Raw genomic sequence first — 16,560 nt, 5'->3', positions numbered from 1 at the left:
TGTGAACACCCTCTTGTAATTTACAGCTTTATCTATTCCAGTAATTCCAGTAAAAACAAATCTTAATGCAACAGCACAAAGTCCAGACCTGAACCTCACTGAACACTTGAAATCAACTGAAACTGTCTCAAATCATAGACAGTAGTATTGATTGATTGATCATGTTAAAGACAAGTAAATGCTGTCATTAGTTGTAGTTAATCACGCTGTACTAAAAGACAGAAAAACAGATTTATAACTTACCAAACAGACTCCAAAAGCACAAACAGAAAGTCACGTCCAACATTTTCTTCACAGTTTCAGATAAACAGCTCATAAAACATCACAATTGTACAATGACTACAACTGAAACACACACGACAGAAACGGGAACTTGTGCTCTTAAACACGGATGTCAAACGACTCGTCTTAAAGTATATGAGTCACGAGAGTAAGAGACTGATGATGATGATGATGATGACGATGATGATGATGATGATGATGATGATGATGATGAAGTGTTGCTCCTGATTGAATCTGTGTTTTGAATCAATAATCGATCTCGTTCACTTTCATACACGGACTCATTTAAGTCTCTCTTTCTAAAGCAATGACCTCTAGTTTGTAAAGTCGTGTGGAAGTACTTCAACCGAACAATACACCCCTTGACTAGAAATGGGGATTTTGATTAATACTAGTTGTTGTATCTTAGATACAAAGGAAAACTCAGAGAGAAATGTTGCATCTTGATGTTCTCTTTTATTAAGGGCTCATCTCAGTAACCAGCAAAACACACACAAGCGCCCCCACTGCGCTTTGCTTCTCTGCTTTTAACAGTGCCACCGACACCTATTGGTCAAACACAATACCAACATCAACATTCTCCCCTACTTAACTCAGAGTAAATCCTTCCCCATGAAACAAATTTTACAGATAATTTTTTTCTTCACATAATACAATTAATAAAAATCCTAATTCTGTACATATTACTTAACATCCCAAAACCTTTTGGCTAATATTCTTTTTGATTAAAATATATATATATATATCACAAAGTCTTTAAGATATGCTTGTGGCTTCCTCTCTCTTACTGAACGACATAGACCTCCAGGGGTTGCACTCTCAGGCTCTTTTCTATCTGCAGTTTGAATCGATTCAGGCATTATTTGAGCCCTGGGTGAATCTGGCAATTGAATTATTTGACATCCAGGTTGCAAACTCTCAGGCTCCCTGCTATCTACAGTTGGAATCGATTCAAGTGTTGTTGAATTACTGAGTGATTCTGGCACTTTAATATCAGTATCCACTGACGCCACATCAGTATCATAAGGTTGAGCACCCATGCCAGCTTGAAAGTCTTTAGTCAGCATCTCCTTTTTTTGTCGATTGAATAATTGATCAACATGACGGCATATTTCTTGGGCACTCCTAATGCTACTTTATAAGATACAGGTCCTGTGATGTCCTGAATTACTCCCTGCACCTATTTTTGGTCCATACCCAATGTTCCTAGTATACACAGTGTCTCCTACTTCAAAATAACAGGATCTTGCATGTAGGTAATGATGCTCTTTTTGAACTTGTTGTTTGGATTCAATTTTGCTGGTGAAGTCAGGGTGCATTTATGCAGTGTATTAACAGAATATATAATTAAAAAAAACTGAGTAAATATGGATATTCTGTATGAACCATATAGACAGATATGTACAGTATGTACAGCTATGTGCAGTGTTGTAACATTAGAAGAGCAGTAAGAATAAGTGTATGTGCAGGATGAATAGTATGAAGAGCAGTATAATATGGCTATGTATAGGTGTAATTACAGTATGTACATTTTTAAAATAAATAAATAGAACAGAATAGAAGAGCTAGAGTTCATTAGGGAGACAGCCACAGGAAAAGAAACTTCCTCTGAACCTGGTTTGGGTGTGGAATGACCTGAAACGCCTCCCAGAAAGGAGAGGGGTGAACAGTCTGTGGTTGGGGTGGGAACAGTCTTTGATGATGCTGCGCACCTTATGCAAGGATTGTTTACCCTGGATGGCCTTGATGGAGGGGAGTGAGGAACCAGTGATTCGTTGGGCAGTTTTCACCACCCTCTGCAGTGCTTTCCGGTCATGGGCAGAGCAGTTGCTATACCAAACTGTGACACAGTTGGTGAGGATGCTCTCGATGGTGCAGCGGTAGAAGTTCACCAGGATCTGAGGAGACAGATGGACCTTCTTGAGTCTCCTCAGAAAGAAGAGATGCTGGTGAGCCTTCTTGATCAGGGTAGAGGTGTTGAGGGTCCAAGAGAGGTCCTCAGAGATGTGGACACCCAGAAACTTGAAGCTGGTGACACGATCCACCTTAGTCCCGTTGATGAGAATGGGTGTGTGTGTGCCAGCTTTAGACTTCCTGAAGTCCACAATGAGCTTGTTGGTCTTCTTAGTGTTGAGAGCCAGGTTGTTGTCAGTGCACCACGATGATAGGTGCTGGACCTCCTCCCTGTAGGCTGGCTCATCGTTGTTGCTGATGAGACCAATCACTGTAGTTTCGTCTGCAAACGTGACAATGGTGTAAGAGCCATGTACAAATGTGCAGTCGTAGGTGAAGAGGGAGTGAAGGAGAGGGCTCAGCACACATCCCTGTGGTACGCCGGTGTTCAGGATTATGGTTGAGGAGGTGTGATTATCTAACCTAACAGACTGAGGTCCAGTGAGGGTGGTAAGCAGGTCTTGAGATGGGCCAGGACCAGCCTCTTGAAGCACTTCATAATGATGGGGTGAGTGCAACTGGATGGTAGTCATTAAGGCTTGTTGCATTGGAGTGTTTTGGCACCGGCACGATTGAGGTGGTTTTAAAGGACACGGGAACAGCTGCTTGGGCTAGTGACAAATTAAATATGTCAGTCCAAACCTCAGTCAGCTGAACAGCACAGGCCCCGAGTACGCGTCTGGGGATAGCATCAGGACCAGCAGCCTTGCATGCATTAATCCTGCTCAGTGCCACACACACATCGGTGGTGGAGAGTGTGAGGGGCTGGTGAACTACAGAGACCACAGGCTTGATAGCCACTTCCTTGTTGTCCCTATCAAAGCGGCCATAGAAGTGGTTCAGCTCATCAGGCAAGGAGGTGTCGGTGACAGGGGGGGTGGAGTTAGTAGCTTTGTAGTCTGTGATGGCCTGGATGCCTTGCCACATGCGTTGGGGTTCAGAGTTGTTCTTGAAGTGATCCTCAATCCTTAGCTTGTGGTTGTGCTTGGCCTTTTTGATGCCCCTATTCAGGTTAGCCCTGGATGAGCTATAGGCTTGAGTATCACCTGATCTGAATGCAATGTCTCGTGCTTTTAGCGGGAGTCTGACCTCACTGTTCATCCATGGCTTCTGATTAGGGAAAGTGGTAATCCGTTTGAGGGTGGTGACACTGTTGATGTTTGAGTTGATACAGTCCAGAACGGAGGAGGCATATGAATCAATGTCAATGTGGGAGTCGTGGGTGGCCACGATTGCGAACACTCTCCAGTCAGTGTTTCCAAAACGCTGCTGAAGTGCCGAGTCAGCTCCCTCTGGCCACACTTTGACTGTCGTTACTGTTGGTTTCACACATTTGATGAGTGCTAAATACTTGGGCAGTAGAAACAAAGAGAGGTGATCTGAGTTTCCTAGATGGGGGAGGGGAGCAGCTTTGTATGAATCAACTATATTTGTGTAGACTTGGTCTAAAATCTTTCCTCATCTTATAGGATATGATACATTAATTAATTTAGGCAGTACAGTCTTTAAATTGTAGTGGTTGATGTCACCCACGACAATGTAGGCTGCCTCAGGATGCAGAGTTTGTTGTTTACTGATAGCAGAATGCAGTTCTTTCATGGCAATCTTAGCATTAGCATCCGGTGGTATGTAGGCTGCTGTTACTACAGATGATGTAAACTCTCTGGGCAAATAGAAAGGTCTACACTTAACCATGTGATACTCAAGGTTAGCTTAGCAGTGACTCTCGGTAATGATGGTGTCCGTGCACCACGTTTTGTTAACATAAATGCACAAACCCCCACCTCGGGTCTTACCGCAGTCATCAGCTATTCTGTCCACATGGAGGAGGCAGCATCCAGCAAGCTCGATAGTGCTGTTGGGTATTCCAAGTTTCTGTGAAAATCATGATGTTGCGGTCCATAATCATTCTGTGTGTGGTGTTCCGCAGCAGCAGTTCATCCATTTTGTTCACCAGCGAGCGAACATTGGCAAGGAAAAGGCTTGTTCCACCGCGTGACCCCCTGCGGCATTGTTTGCGTGTCCGTCTGAAGAGCCCTCCAGTCAGTGTGGGGATGTTTTGAGGCCCTTTTGGTTTAGCGATCTCTGGGAGTACGCTAAAAACGATGTCAGAATTGCAGGAACCGATGTCCAAGAGTTCCTGTCGGGTGTACGATATGTACGCTAAACTGTTTTTACCGAAAATGCTTGAGACAAACAAGCATATTACCACAAATTTGCTGAATCTGGAGAGACACTGAGCATCGCGATGCATTCGCGCTGCCATCTAGACCATATGATGAAATCCTCTAAATACCAGTGTGAGACTAATGTAACTGTTCCAGCAAACCTGAACGTCCTTGCTCTGGAATCACGATGCAGGCTCCCCACAGCACACACCCGTCTTGAACACTGAGCTTGTGCTGTCTCTGTTTATAAGGTGTAAAATCACTGGTATTACTGTGATCGGGCCAACCATTAAGTACATACTCATGCACTCTAGAGAGGACAGGATCATGGGTGGTGCAGTGCTTGATTTGCCCCAATGTCGTCAAAGGACTAACAACTCTGTCTAACATCAAGACATGCTCCTCCAATTCTTTCTCGGGAACAGGAAGACGACTGAGGGAATCAGCATTTCCATTGTCCTTGCTCTGTAAGAAATGACATGCTTATATGCCCCCAACATCACTACCCATCTCATAATTCTTTGTGAGCTGTGCCACCATCTGTGGCACAGCTTTCAGTTCATTCACTGAGTAATTAAGATTAAGATTCAACTTTGTCATTGTGCAGAGTACAGAGCCAATGAAATGTTGTTTTCACATATCCCAACTAAGCTGGGGTCAGAGATGAAACAGCGCCCCTGGAGCAGATTTTTGAGGCTCAACAATGGTTTACATCTTGTGGTGAACCCTCTGTATTCACTCCGGTGACGTCTTCTCTTGATTTTTGACTTTGACACACATACACCTACCTCCTGGAGAGTGTTCTTGATCTTGCCAACTGTTGTGAAGGGTGTTTTCTTCACCAGGGAAAGAATTCTTCGGTCATCCACCACAGTTGTTTTCCGTGGTCTTCCGGGTCTTTTGGTGTTGCTGAGCTCACCGGTGCGTTCTTTCTTTTTAAGAATGTTCCAAACAGTTGATTTGGCCACACCTAATGTTTTTGCTATCTCTCTGATGGGTTTGTTTTGATTTTTCAACCTAATGATGGCTTGATCTCATATTGAGAGTTGACAGCAACAGATTCCAAATGCAAATAGCACACTTGAAATGAACTCTGGACCTTTTATCTGCTCCTTGTAAATGGGATAATGAGGGAATAACACACACCTGGCCATGGAACAGCTGAGCAGCCAATTGTCCCATTAATTTTGGTCCCTTAAAAAGTGGGAGGCACATATACAAACTGTTGTAATTCCTACACCGTTCACCTGATTTGGATGTAAATACCCTCAAATTAAAGCTGAAAGTCTGCAGTTAAAGCGCAACTTGTTCGTTCCATTTCAAATCCATTGTGGTGGTGTATAGAGCCAAAAAGATTAGAATTGTGTCGATGTCCCAATATTTATGGACCTGACTGTATGTATATGGTGGTATTTTTACAAGCTAAGAACAAAGAAGAGCTATTAAAATGTGTAAAAGAGTCAAAACCGTGCCAGGAATTCCTCCGTTGCACATGCAAATGAAGATATGCTGCAAGGACGGCTGATGGCGGTTCCGACACCTGTACCGAACTATAATGGGCAACATAGCTCCTATGATTAGAAGAACCAGGTATGCATTAGGTCAGTATTAGGCAAATGACTTCCTGTTTTTGGTCCGTTTAAACGTCTTTCGTCCATGTTGCGTTCATATAGCAAATTAACCGCACCAGAGTTTGTTTGGAAGTGGACCGAGACTCACTGTTCAGGCGGTCTCGATCCCCTTGCTTGATGTGCACCAAGGTTCAGGTAACAGCATTCGCACTTGTTCAAATGAACCGCCCTAACAGAGCAATCGCACCAGAGTTCGTTTTAATCGAACCAAACCTGCCAAGTGTGAACACACCCTGAACATATAATTTTCTTTTTTGGTTCGAACCAAGAGAACCGAACTACAAGTGTGAACACACCCTCAAAGATCTGATCTTATGAATCATCATTAATTAAAGTAAAAATCTTGTATTATCTACTTAACTTGAATGTTATACCAAGTCAAAAAGACAGAACACTTGAATGAAATTGTGTTGAATTACTTTATTTTTATTTATTATATTTCCCCTTTTGCAACTTTGAGTCACACTATGATTTGGGACATTGTAATTCTAATCTTGGATACTGTTAATGTTGCATAGGTTTCGGATTGGGATTCAGGGAACATCATTTTGTGATCTGCTTAGCTTGACTTTCATCGAGCTACAAATGAGATAGTACCCCTAGAGGGTTTGTGCCCTACACAAACTGTGTGATCAACATATATGGAGCAGCAGTATGGGAAAAAATATCTGCTTTTTGGTTGTTTTTGGTGAAGACAGTTATGGTGTAAATAAGCAACTTAAGCTGTTCTAAATTCCATGGGACTGAGCCGTTAAATGAACCATGCCTCCTCTTTCTGAAACCCTGCAAATCAAAGATGGTCGGTGCTTCTCGATTTGAAGGCTGCAGCCTAGTTAGGCTGGATATCTTGAGTGCCATGTAATCAAATACCATCAAAGGACCCTTGGAAGCCAGCCTTGTTTTGCAGCCTTCGTTCATCATAATTTGGAGGATGCATCAAGACCATCCTACGCAGCCCTTAATTACCCACAATCCCTTGCAAATATCCCAATTTATTAATAAAAATTGCAGAAAATGAGTCTTTTTGCATGCTTTTGCACGACTGTGTACTGAAAAGACTTTCATCTTTGATGCCGATTGTTCTCTCTTCAAAGTGATGTGGAAACCTTTATGACATAGCCATACACAGTTATAGAACATCACATTCTATGCTGAGAAGAAGCCTAGCCTATAGGTTCAGAAGGACTGGTCTACATTTATCTTTTTGAGTATTTCAATTTATGATCTTACATCAAAGGGGTATGTGTGTATATGTGTTTGTCTGTAAACTAAAGCCTATTGGCTATTTTTTTAAATGGGATGAGTCATTTAACATGTCCTGTACCCACTTTCTGTTTTAGTAAGAAGTAAGACAAAACACCAAATCACACTAGTCAAAGCACTTCACGGGGACTTTAAGCCTCATTGATCCGCTTCAACTAGTGAAAATTAGGGTGTACTAGGCAACCTGGCAATCACTAGGCAATCTGTAGTGAAAGAGAAAGCCTATCAAATGGAAAGAGAAATACTCACCTTGTGCCACCATGCCCAGATGACACAAACAAGGGAGGTGGAGTGGATGTTGAAAGTGAGCTAGAGGACTAGCCAAAAAGGACTATGAGTTCAATGAGGGACGTGGAGATGGAAGTGAGTAGGTCAGCCATATGATACATTAGGCCAGCCTGTTGTTTCGAGTTCCATGCCAACCTTGCATGGAACTCGAAACATGACATCAATGATGCAACTTGGCAAAGGGATCACTTGGGTCTATGGCATATTTGCAGTGTTTTCGGGAAATTTGGACAGATGAGAGTATACAGGAACAACTGGATACAACACACAAGAACACACAAGAACTACGAGATATTTGGTCAAATTTGTGAATATATTTATGCTTGTGTATACCAAAGAACCATTGAACAATGACGTGACAAGCTGAAAAAACTGCAGGTTCAGTACCTGAAGGTACAGTCACAATTAGGCATGTGAGAGGGCAGTGTCACCACACCACAAATGGCTCAAAATAAGCTACAAATTAAGTAACCGTACAATGATGGACTCCATTGTGCTCTGCGAGAGTGCTTTTCTTCCTGTTTTCTTCAAAACAAAAAGTTGCATCGTAATGACATAAGTGTGCTTAGCTGGGGAGTGGGGTGGGAAGACAACTGTGCTTGGGTACCGTGTGCCCTTGGCGAGGTCTGAGGTGGGGTGCCAAGGATTGTACCAAAATTACAATTATGTTTTTATCAAAGATGTGAAACATCAGCTAATAAAACGTGTGAAATAGCACAGCCTTCATCATGCTCAGTGTTTGCATATTTGAAATATGTCCTAATGTACTCTGTACTAGTTTAGAGTGCAACTGATTTTGATGATCGTGAGGGCCGGATTAAGACTCCTTAGTGCCCCTGGGCATGAGATTTAGAGTTTTCTTTTGGATGATATGAATTTTTTTTTCTTTAGTTTTTTATAGTGACTCGTGTGATATTTTCTATATTTTCTAACGAAATACAATTGCTGTAACAAACCAAAATTGAAACTTTTACCTTTGAGACATGAAACTTTCTTCCTCCAGGAAGAAACACTAGGGGTCTCTCTTGAGTGCCGAATATGCCTCTGATGCATGAAAAATGGACAATGAGAAGTTGGCAGACAGTATTTGCATACCCAGATCTCTATTGAGCCGATTGTAAGAGCAAAACCAGGAATCTATTTGAACAGATTAATTGACTTTGATATTGGATTACAGACTGTGGACTTGGTAGCTGGTAGGTCAATTAGGCTGTAGAGTGTGGAATTGTCAGCCAATGGGACTGTGAAGTGATGAGGCGAGAGGTGGAAGTGAAGCAGATGAAGGTGAAGGTAAAAGTTTCTTATGCTGAGGCAGTTAAGAAGGCTGGACATAAAAAGTAGAATAAGGACAGGTAATATGACAAAGAGGGGAATGGGAATGAACGGCAAGAGTGGAGAAAAGTAAGAGAGAAACTGGTGACATTTATAGCGGGGGTCATAAATGCAACATCTGAGATCAGATGTAAAACTGAAAGGATTCAGATTACTGTTAAAACAGCAGTGCACCATTTGTATATGATAGGGTTGAAATGGTCAGAAGGAAGGGATAAGCTCAGTGTACAGTCAAGTCAACAGCATGTGTGGGCTGATACTCTTAATAATTTTGGTGGGAGCAGATTTGAGGAGAACATAATTACAAGATTTGGGCACACAAGGTTGAACAGTACAATGTATGTTGCACTTAGTAGGCAAAGATCCAACGGGTCTATGTGAGATAAGTAGTGTTAATGAAACAGTTGAACATGTTTAATGCACTGTAGGAAATATACTGTTGAATGAATGAGTGAAAGGATGATCTAGTAAATTAGGGTGAGCAGTTTACAATTAAATATGTACTTAATCCAGGTAGAAACATAACTCCATTATTGTTGTTACATTATTTGGGAAGTACAGGTTTGCACAAACGTATATAAGGATGTAGGTTACATTTTTATTTGTATTATATTTTACCCCTCCATGGGGGTTGAGTGTGGGAACGGAGGAGCTGAACACGAAGCCTCTATGCGGGTTTAAGAATTATAGGTGATTGTATGTAGATTGGTGGAGTAAAGTAAATCAGGAGATTGTATGTAGAGTGTCAATGGTTCATTTGGGTGATAGGTGGCGGTAATGCACTTGTCTGAGATCCGCCGTAAAACAACAACAAGAAGAAGAAGTAATTGTCTGACATCGGAGTATTTTGTGTTTCGCTCCAAACTTGTATAAATTATTATATGTAAATGTTCTGGTTGATCTTTGATAACATATAAACAGATGTATTATGGATCGGATTAATGAGTGATCACAGTCGGTTTAAAGTCGCTCTGTTGGGGTTTATTCGGGTTTTGTGTCAGTCGGGTGCAGGTGGGTGCGGTTCAGAAAAACATTCACTCGACAGAAGAGATTCAGACCTTTAATTGCGATTAAATGTCTTTTATCAAGTCCAAACTTCAAACTGCAATTAACAACAATATGAAGAACACGTTCAAAACCCTTCTGTTCATATCACTCTTGTGCGGTAAGTGTTCATTTATATTTATCAGTACTTTCACTTTCACTTCAATAATATTCACACTTACTGATATTCTCATATTTTATTATTATTATTGAAGTCCATCATAATATTACAGCTCACATTCATCCAAATACACAGGACAAGTCTGGACTAGATTCACAATGATCTTAAACACACAAACAATTGATCCTGACAGAAGCTTCCGGTGCAAAAACAGACAAAACAGACACAAATAATATAAATATGAGAAATACACAATAATGTTTGTGCAGTTGTGTGTAATGTGCAGAAGAGGATTTGTGGAATATAAATGTGAATTATATTACACATGATTATATTCACACATTGGAGAGTTCAGGCATCCCAACCTGCAAAAAGTCATTTCAGGGAGGTATCCCGGACCCGGACCACCCCCCCCCCCCCCCCCATCTACCCTAAAAGATATAAAAGCATAATATATAATTTCTTTAGGCTATAGGCCTATGCAATTATTTGTTAATTATGTAGATTACTTTTAATATAAACTGCTTATACTATTTATGTAAACTGCTTTTATTTATATTCCATTGCAACTTTAAACAGGTCTAAGGAGTTTATTGTTTTCATGTAGCCTAGGTAACTAGCCGGCCTGAATAATATGCACATGAAATGACACTTGTTTAACTCACCTCAACATGTCTTTTACAATCATTTAACCCGCCATGGGCAATGCTGAAGTCACTGTTACAAACTGTACAGCGTGCAAGACTGTCATTATGTTTCACTCTTATTAGACAGGGGTACACTTTCGTGTAGTCTGGCGTAAAATGTGTCTTATATTTTCGCTGCCATGGCGCTCCTGTGTCTAGATACACTGAACTGATTAATTAGGTTCGGGAGAAGAGATAAAAGCCCGCCCACACTGACAATTGATTGGTTGACTTACCGAAACAGGCCAATCAGGATGCTCTCTGTCTTACATGCACTTCTCGATGCACACACACACACACACGCAAGGTCTCTCGCTCTCTCCCTCTCTGCCGTGCGCGCTACACGGTTTGGAGCACAGTCTAACCGCTCTTGCTCACTCGCTCTTGATTCCGGGAGATTTTAACTAATTTGCGGGCATCAGGGAGCCGCTATCAATACGCGGGAGACTCCCGGAACTTCCGGGAGACTTGGGATGTCTGAGAGTTTTTGGTGCATTTTGAACTGTTCATGAGGTGGATGTCCTGAGAGAAAACACTTCATGTGTCTGTTCTGCTGCTCATACAGTCTGAGAGAGCAGCTTATTAAAGTATTACTTCCCCAAAAACATGAACATTATCATCATTTACTCACTCTCATGCTGTCCCAGATGTGTGTGACTTTCTTTCTTCTGCTGAACACAAATGAAGATTTTAGAAGAATATTTCAGCTCTGATGGTCCAAACAATGCAAGTGAATGGTGACCAGAACTTTGAAGCTGCAAAAAGCACATAAAGGCAGCATTAATCTATAATAATTAATCCATACGACTCCAGTTGATTCATTAAAGTCTTCTGAAGCGAAGCGTTTGGTGTGTGTAAGAAATAAATATTTAAAACTTGTTTTTATTATAAATGTTCACTTTCGGCCAGCTGTGGTGTGTTGACATATTGATATCATCGGATCTCTCAGCTGGTCTGAAATCAGCCGGGTAAAAATATTTTCTGCACACTCTCAATATTTTGAGTGACTCAAATGGTGTGTTGATATCCCAGTGAACAGCCAAAGCTTCAGTCTCTCAGGATCATTGATTGGGAATCTGTGAGAAGTTAGTTTTTCCTCTTGCAATGATACACACGGATGTAATTAATGTTTTTCAGTAGTTTGAGGTATCCAGGATAAGCAAAAAGTAAACCGAAACAAATACAAATCTATAGCAAAACCAATTCAGCCTCTGTAAAACATTTCTCCTCTGTTGTAATAAACAGTCATAGTCATTTACATATAAGTATATCAGGAACTATTTGACACTTATTGTAAATGTTTGCACAGAGAAAATGGCATTTATTTAACCAAAATTCCAGTATCATCAGACGGTTGTGTAGCATATAAAACAGCATCAAAATAAGATTTCCCAAATAATATACATGAACCTGCGTCCTCCATATTCAACAACAAAGAACTGAAACATGACGCTCATAATTATGACTTCAGAAGTGGATGAAAGTAATTGTGAGAGCAGAAGGCCGTTAAACATCTTATGTTGTAGCTGTTAGCATTTGATAAATTAATAATGATAAATACATCACATCCTTAGATTCTAGAGACACTGATGGGATTTTAATTAATTTATTAAACAAGTCTAAAACAGTCACAGTTGGATCTGTTTATCAGTGAGATAAAAGTGAAATCTTCTGGTTTGTTCTCCAGGTGTCTCGGGTGCAGGTGAAATAAAGTCAGTGATGGAGGGAGATTCTGTCACTCTACAGACTGATGTTACTGAAATACTGACTTATAATCTGATAATGTGGAGGTTTAAAGGTGATCTCATAGCTGAAAACATTAAAGGTAAGATCCCGTATTTTCCTGATGGGAGATTCAGTGGAAGACTAAAGCTGGATCAGCAGACTGGATCTTTGACCATCACTAACATCAGAACCATCCACTCTGGAGACTATAAAATACAGATCGAAACCAACACTGGGCCAACAGAGAAGAGATTCACTCTTACAGTCTATGGTGAGCATTTTAAAGGGATCATTTACAAAAAGAATATTCTGTCATCATTTCCTCTTTAATGTCGTTCCAAACCCGTGTGACTGTCTTTCTTAAACATGTCAGCTCACTCTGCACCAGTGAATACATGCAGTGAGAATATGTTAAATGTTACAGTCAATCCCAAAGTTCAGCGGGAGATAACTCTGGGAAAGAAACTTCCTAAACCTGCTAATACATGTTCAGATGAATCTGTGTGACCTTCCAGAAGACAGGAGGGGGAACAGACTGTAGCTCTGATGGGTGCGAGATTAAACTTTAAGGGACTGACAATCTCACTATAAACCCTAATAAGATCTCAGAAATCAAAAGATTTACTCTTCTAGACTCTTCTAAAAAACATTAAACAGTAACAGGTCTCCCCCTTTCCATTCATCTTGCACAAAGACACATTATACAACACTTCATTTTGACATGAACTCTTCCTAACGAGTGTCATGCAAAGAATGCTGGAAATTAGAAATCCCCAGTTAACCAAACTCAATATATTCATGTTGTCCCAACACAAATAGATTAAGTAAAGATGCATCATTTAGGGCTGTCAAATTAAAATTACAATGTTCTTTGAATTTAAGAAAACAAATTCACCTTTTGAATGCTAAAATGAGCATTTGAATATTGGATGTGTGCCAAGCACTGACAATGACTTGCTAAAACAGACACAGTGCCACAGGACAATCAGAACACGGGTGTATCATGGCGCATTATAAAGGCTGAATTTTGACAAAGTGTCAGAAAAAAAAATATGCATAGTTTCTTCATGAGTGACACAGCACAGTGGTCAAAGACGTCCATCTATCACATGCATACATAGAAAAACATGGACACGTTTGGAGTGAACAGCCCCCCGAGATGGAGGTCTGTGGTGGTTGTGTCTTGACAATGCCTTGCTCTCTTATCAGCGTATCATAAGCATTAGTTACATACAACTGTATTTAATGAACACCTCTGTAGCGCTTGAGTCTGTGGTAGAACTATGGCACCAGTATAAGTACTGTGTGCAACACCGAGTTAACATACAATCGTCGTTTGAGTTTCTTTTCTGGTTTTACTTTTGATTTGAGAGAATATAAACTGGCTAAATCTTGATCATTTTACACACATTTATGCAATAATCACTATAATACAGTGCTGCTATGTGCTTTACGTAATTACTCGATTTAATTTGATTACTCGATTAAAAAAATATATATATATTTTTAATTTTTTTAATTCCTCTATTACAAAAATTGTCGAATCAACAAATGCAAAAGAAGGCGCAGTTCACGTTTGAGGATGCGAACACAACTCTACAAGAGGAGTCAGCTGTGTGAGCGCTTCACTTTAGATTTAAAAGACAATTCAGCACCTAAAAAACAGCAGAACATCACTTCAGCAATGCAACAGCACATGAAAAGAGTCCAGTTTTCACAGACACGCTGAACACAGCATGATAAATTTACACAAATACAATATAAAATCTACACAATCACTTTTATGAAGCAACATAAAATAAAGATTGATTAAAATGACACTCGCTGTTACAGATGCACAAACACATTCTGTCCAAGAGTTCATCTCTGGCACACGATCAACAGAGAGAGAGGAGTATGTATTTGATTCATATAAAGTCCCTTGCACCTGAATGTGGCATGCCAATCTACAGCTTGTTGTACTCCTTCATCATAATCACGCAGAATGTTTATTTAATTATGAGCTAAATGTAATGCTAAACACTATTAAAGTGTGACGAGAACAACAGTGACCCCTACCCTAGACTCAGACATGAACTATAGATAGGCTGCGCTATGGCTTACATCAAGATATAAACAGCATATACAGTGGGTACGGAAAGTATTCAGACCCCTTAAATTTTTCACTCTTTGTTATATTGCAGCCATTTGCTAAAATCATTTAAGTTAATTTTTTTCCTCATTATTGTACACACAGCACCCCATATTGACAGAAAAACACAGAATTGTTGACATTTTTGTACATTTATTAAAAAAGAAAAACTGAAATATCACATGGTCCTAAGTATTTAGACCCTTTCCCAGATAGCAATAAGTTGGCGGTCCGCCGGCGGCAGTAGAAGCGGCAGAATGGCGAGATCGCAAACACGTTCGACGGCGGTCCGCCGGCGGCAGCCGCTTTTTAAAAGCGGCAGCCGCCTTCCTACCGCCTTCGTTCGCGGACGGCCCGCTGGCCAGCCGCCGCTCCGCCGCCGTTATATCGAAGCGGACCGCCGGAGGCAAACCGCTTTTCGAGCGATCTGCCGCCGCTTATTGTATATATATATATTTATTTATAGCATGCAGTTTATCAAGAATAATGATTGATCAAAGCAGACATATTTCCATTTGCCGCTTTTATTCCACATTTCAAATTACAGTAACTGTCATTGAAACAATATGTCAGATCACTGAAATATAAATAACAGAAAAATACAAACATATATACACCCAAAGAAAATGCAGGTTTCCAATTAAATTTTGGTAAAAACAAGCAAAAAAAAAACACTTTTGTAAAAAACACTATTGTAACACTTACAACAATTGTAAATAATATAAAGAGGTCAGCTCTGGGATGAAAAGAATTACCAGTAAACATAAGCAATGAGGATATTTGGTACCAAATAAAGTGCAGGATATCAAATAAATTGAGGTATAACATCATATTTACAAGTCATTTCTAACAATAGGATAAGTGGTAATAATTTAGAGTAAAGCTCTGGAGTAGAATATGCCATTATAACTGCAATGCTGACCTGTGGCACAAGGATTTACAAGCTATATTTAACAATAGAATAACAGTTAAGCACTGTGACGGAATGAAAGTAGATTTTTTGGTACTAGTGAAAGTGCAATATCAAAAGGTATGAAATAGTATAACCAAGCTATTTTTAATAGAATAACAGTTAAGCACACTGATGGAATGAAAGTAGAATTAACTGGTACTAGTTAAAAGTGCAATATCAAATATCAGAGGTATGAAATAGGATTTACAAACTATAATAGAATCGTTAAGCACTGACGGAATGAAATAAGCCAATACTAAAGTCACGGTAAGTAGAATATTTGCTACCAGATAATGTGCAAATATCAAGTATTAGATGTATAATCTAGGATTTATAAGCTATATTTAAAAATAGAATAGTTAAGCACTGTAACAATGAAATAAGCAGCAAATTGTATATTAAATAATTGAGATCTTTGGTATCAAAGAATGTGCAGGATAATGTAAAGTTTTACATTCAACTTAAACATGACAATAAGTGGGAACAAATGCAATTAACAGCAGAAAATCTGGCTGTTGAGAACACAGTCAATCACAATGTCTGGAGTGGTTGGGGTCTGGTTTTCCTCGACCTCCAGAATGAGGCAGTGCAAATTGGCACATCTTCAGTGATTCCTCGTGCGCCTGTATAAAAAGACAAACCATCCCATATTCATCCAAGGAGCTGCCCTGAAGGCAGGGTCATGAGAGGAAAAAAACAAAAAAAACATCCCATATTCATCCAAGGAGCTGCCCTGAAGGCAGGGTCACGAGATGGGGAAAAATAAAAAATAAAAATAAAAAAAAACAGCAATTTCTAGTGAAGAGTGTGGATTGAGTGAGTTTAGTCTGACACTTTTAGCAGGGGTGTCGGTAGTCAGCCTAGGTTTGAGGGGTCGGCTGTGGGTCCCTCTCAGCTGTGCGGCGCCTTTTTCCACCTTCACGGTCAGCTGCTCCTTTCAGGTAACGCGTAACGTTAACCTGGATCGCCTCATCAGTGGCATCC

The 16,560-nt window shown here is 40.2% G+C and overlaps 2 protein-coding genes across 4 annotated transcripts in view; one reads left to right on the top strand and one right to left on the bottom strand.

Annotated features, from left to right (window-relative positions):
- Positions 1-16,560, bottom strand: part of LOC127639469 (uncharacterized) — an 808,968-nt gene that overhangs the window by 526,461 nt on the left and 265,947 nt on the right. The gene's annotated exons all lie outside the window — the stretch shown is intronic.
- Positions 1-16,560, top strand: part of LOC127639744 (golgin subfamily A member 6-like protein 6) — a 188,633-nt gene that overhangs the window by 140,039 nt on the left and 32,034 nt on the right. Inside the window, exons 1-2 of one of the 3 annotated variants that reach the window (XM_052121947.1) lie at positions 9,748-10,082; positions 12,456-12,764. The exons of 1 other annotated variant lie outside the window; for it this stretch is intronic. In XM_052121947.1, coding sequence (XP_051977907.1) covers positions 9,992-10,082; positions 12,456-12,764 — 400 coding nt within the window. In that variant the 5' untranslated portion in view covers positions 9,748-9,991. Of the gene's footprint in view, positions 1-9,747; positions 10,083-12,455; positions 12,765-16,560 lie in introns of those variants that run through there. One more of the 3 variants, XM_052121949.1, reaches the window with a different exon arrangement.

This window comes from Xyrauchen texanus, chromosome 48 (genome assembly GCF_025860055.1).
Source record: "Xyrauchen texanus isolate HMW12.3.18 chromosome 48, RBS_HiC_50CHRs, whole genome shotgun sequence".
Lineage (NCBI taxonomy): Eukaryota > Metazoa > Chordata > Actinopteri > Cypriniformes > Catostomidae > Xyrauchen > Xyrauchen texanus.
The sequence above is the reverse complement of the archived record's forward strand: the minus strand, read 5'-3'. Positions and strand labels throughout refer to the sequence as shown.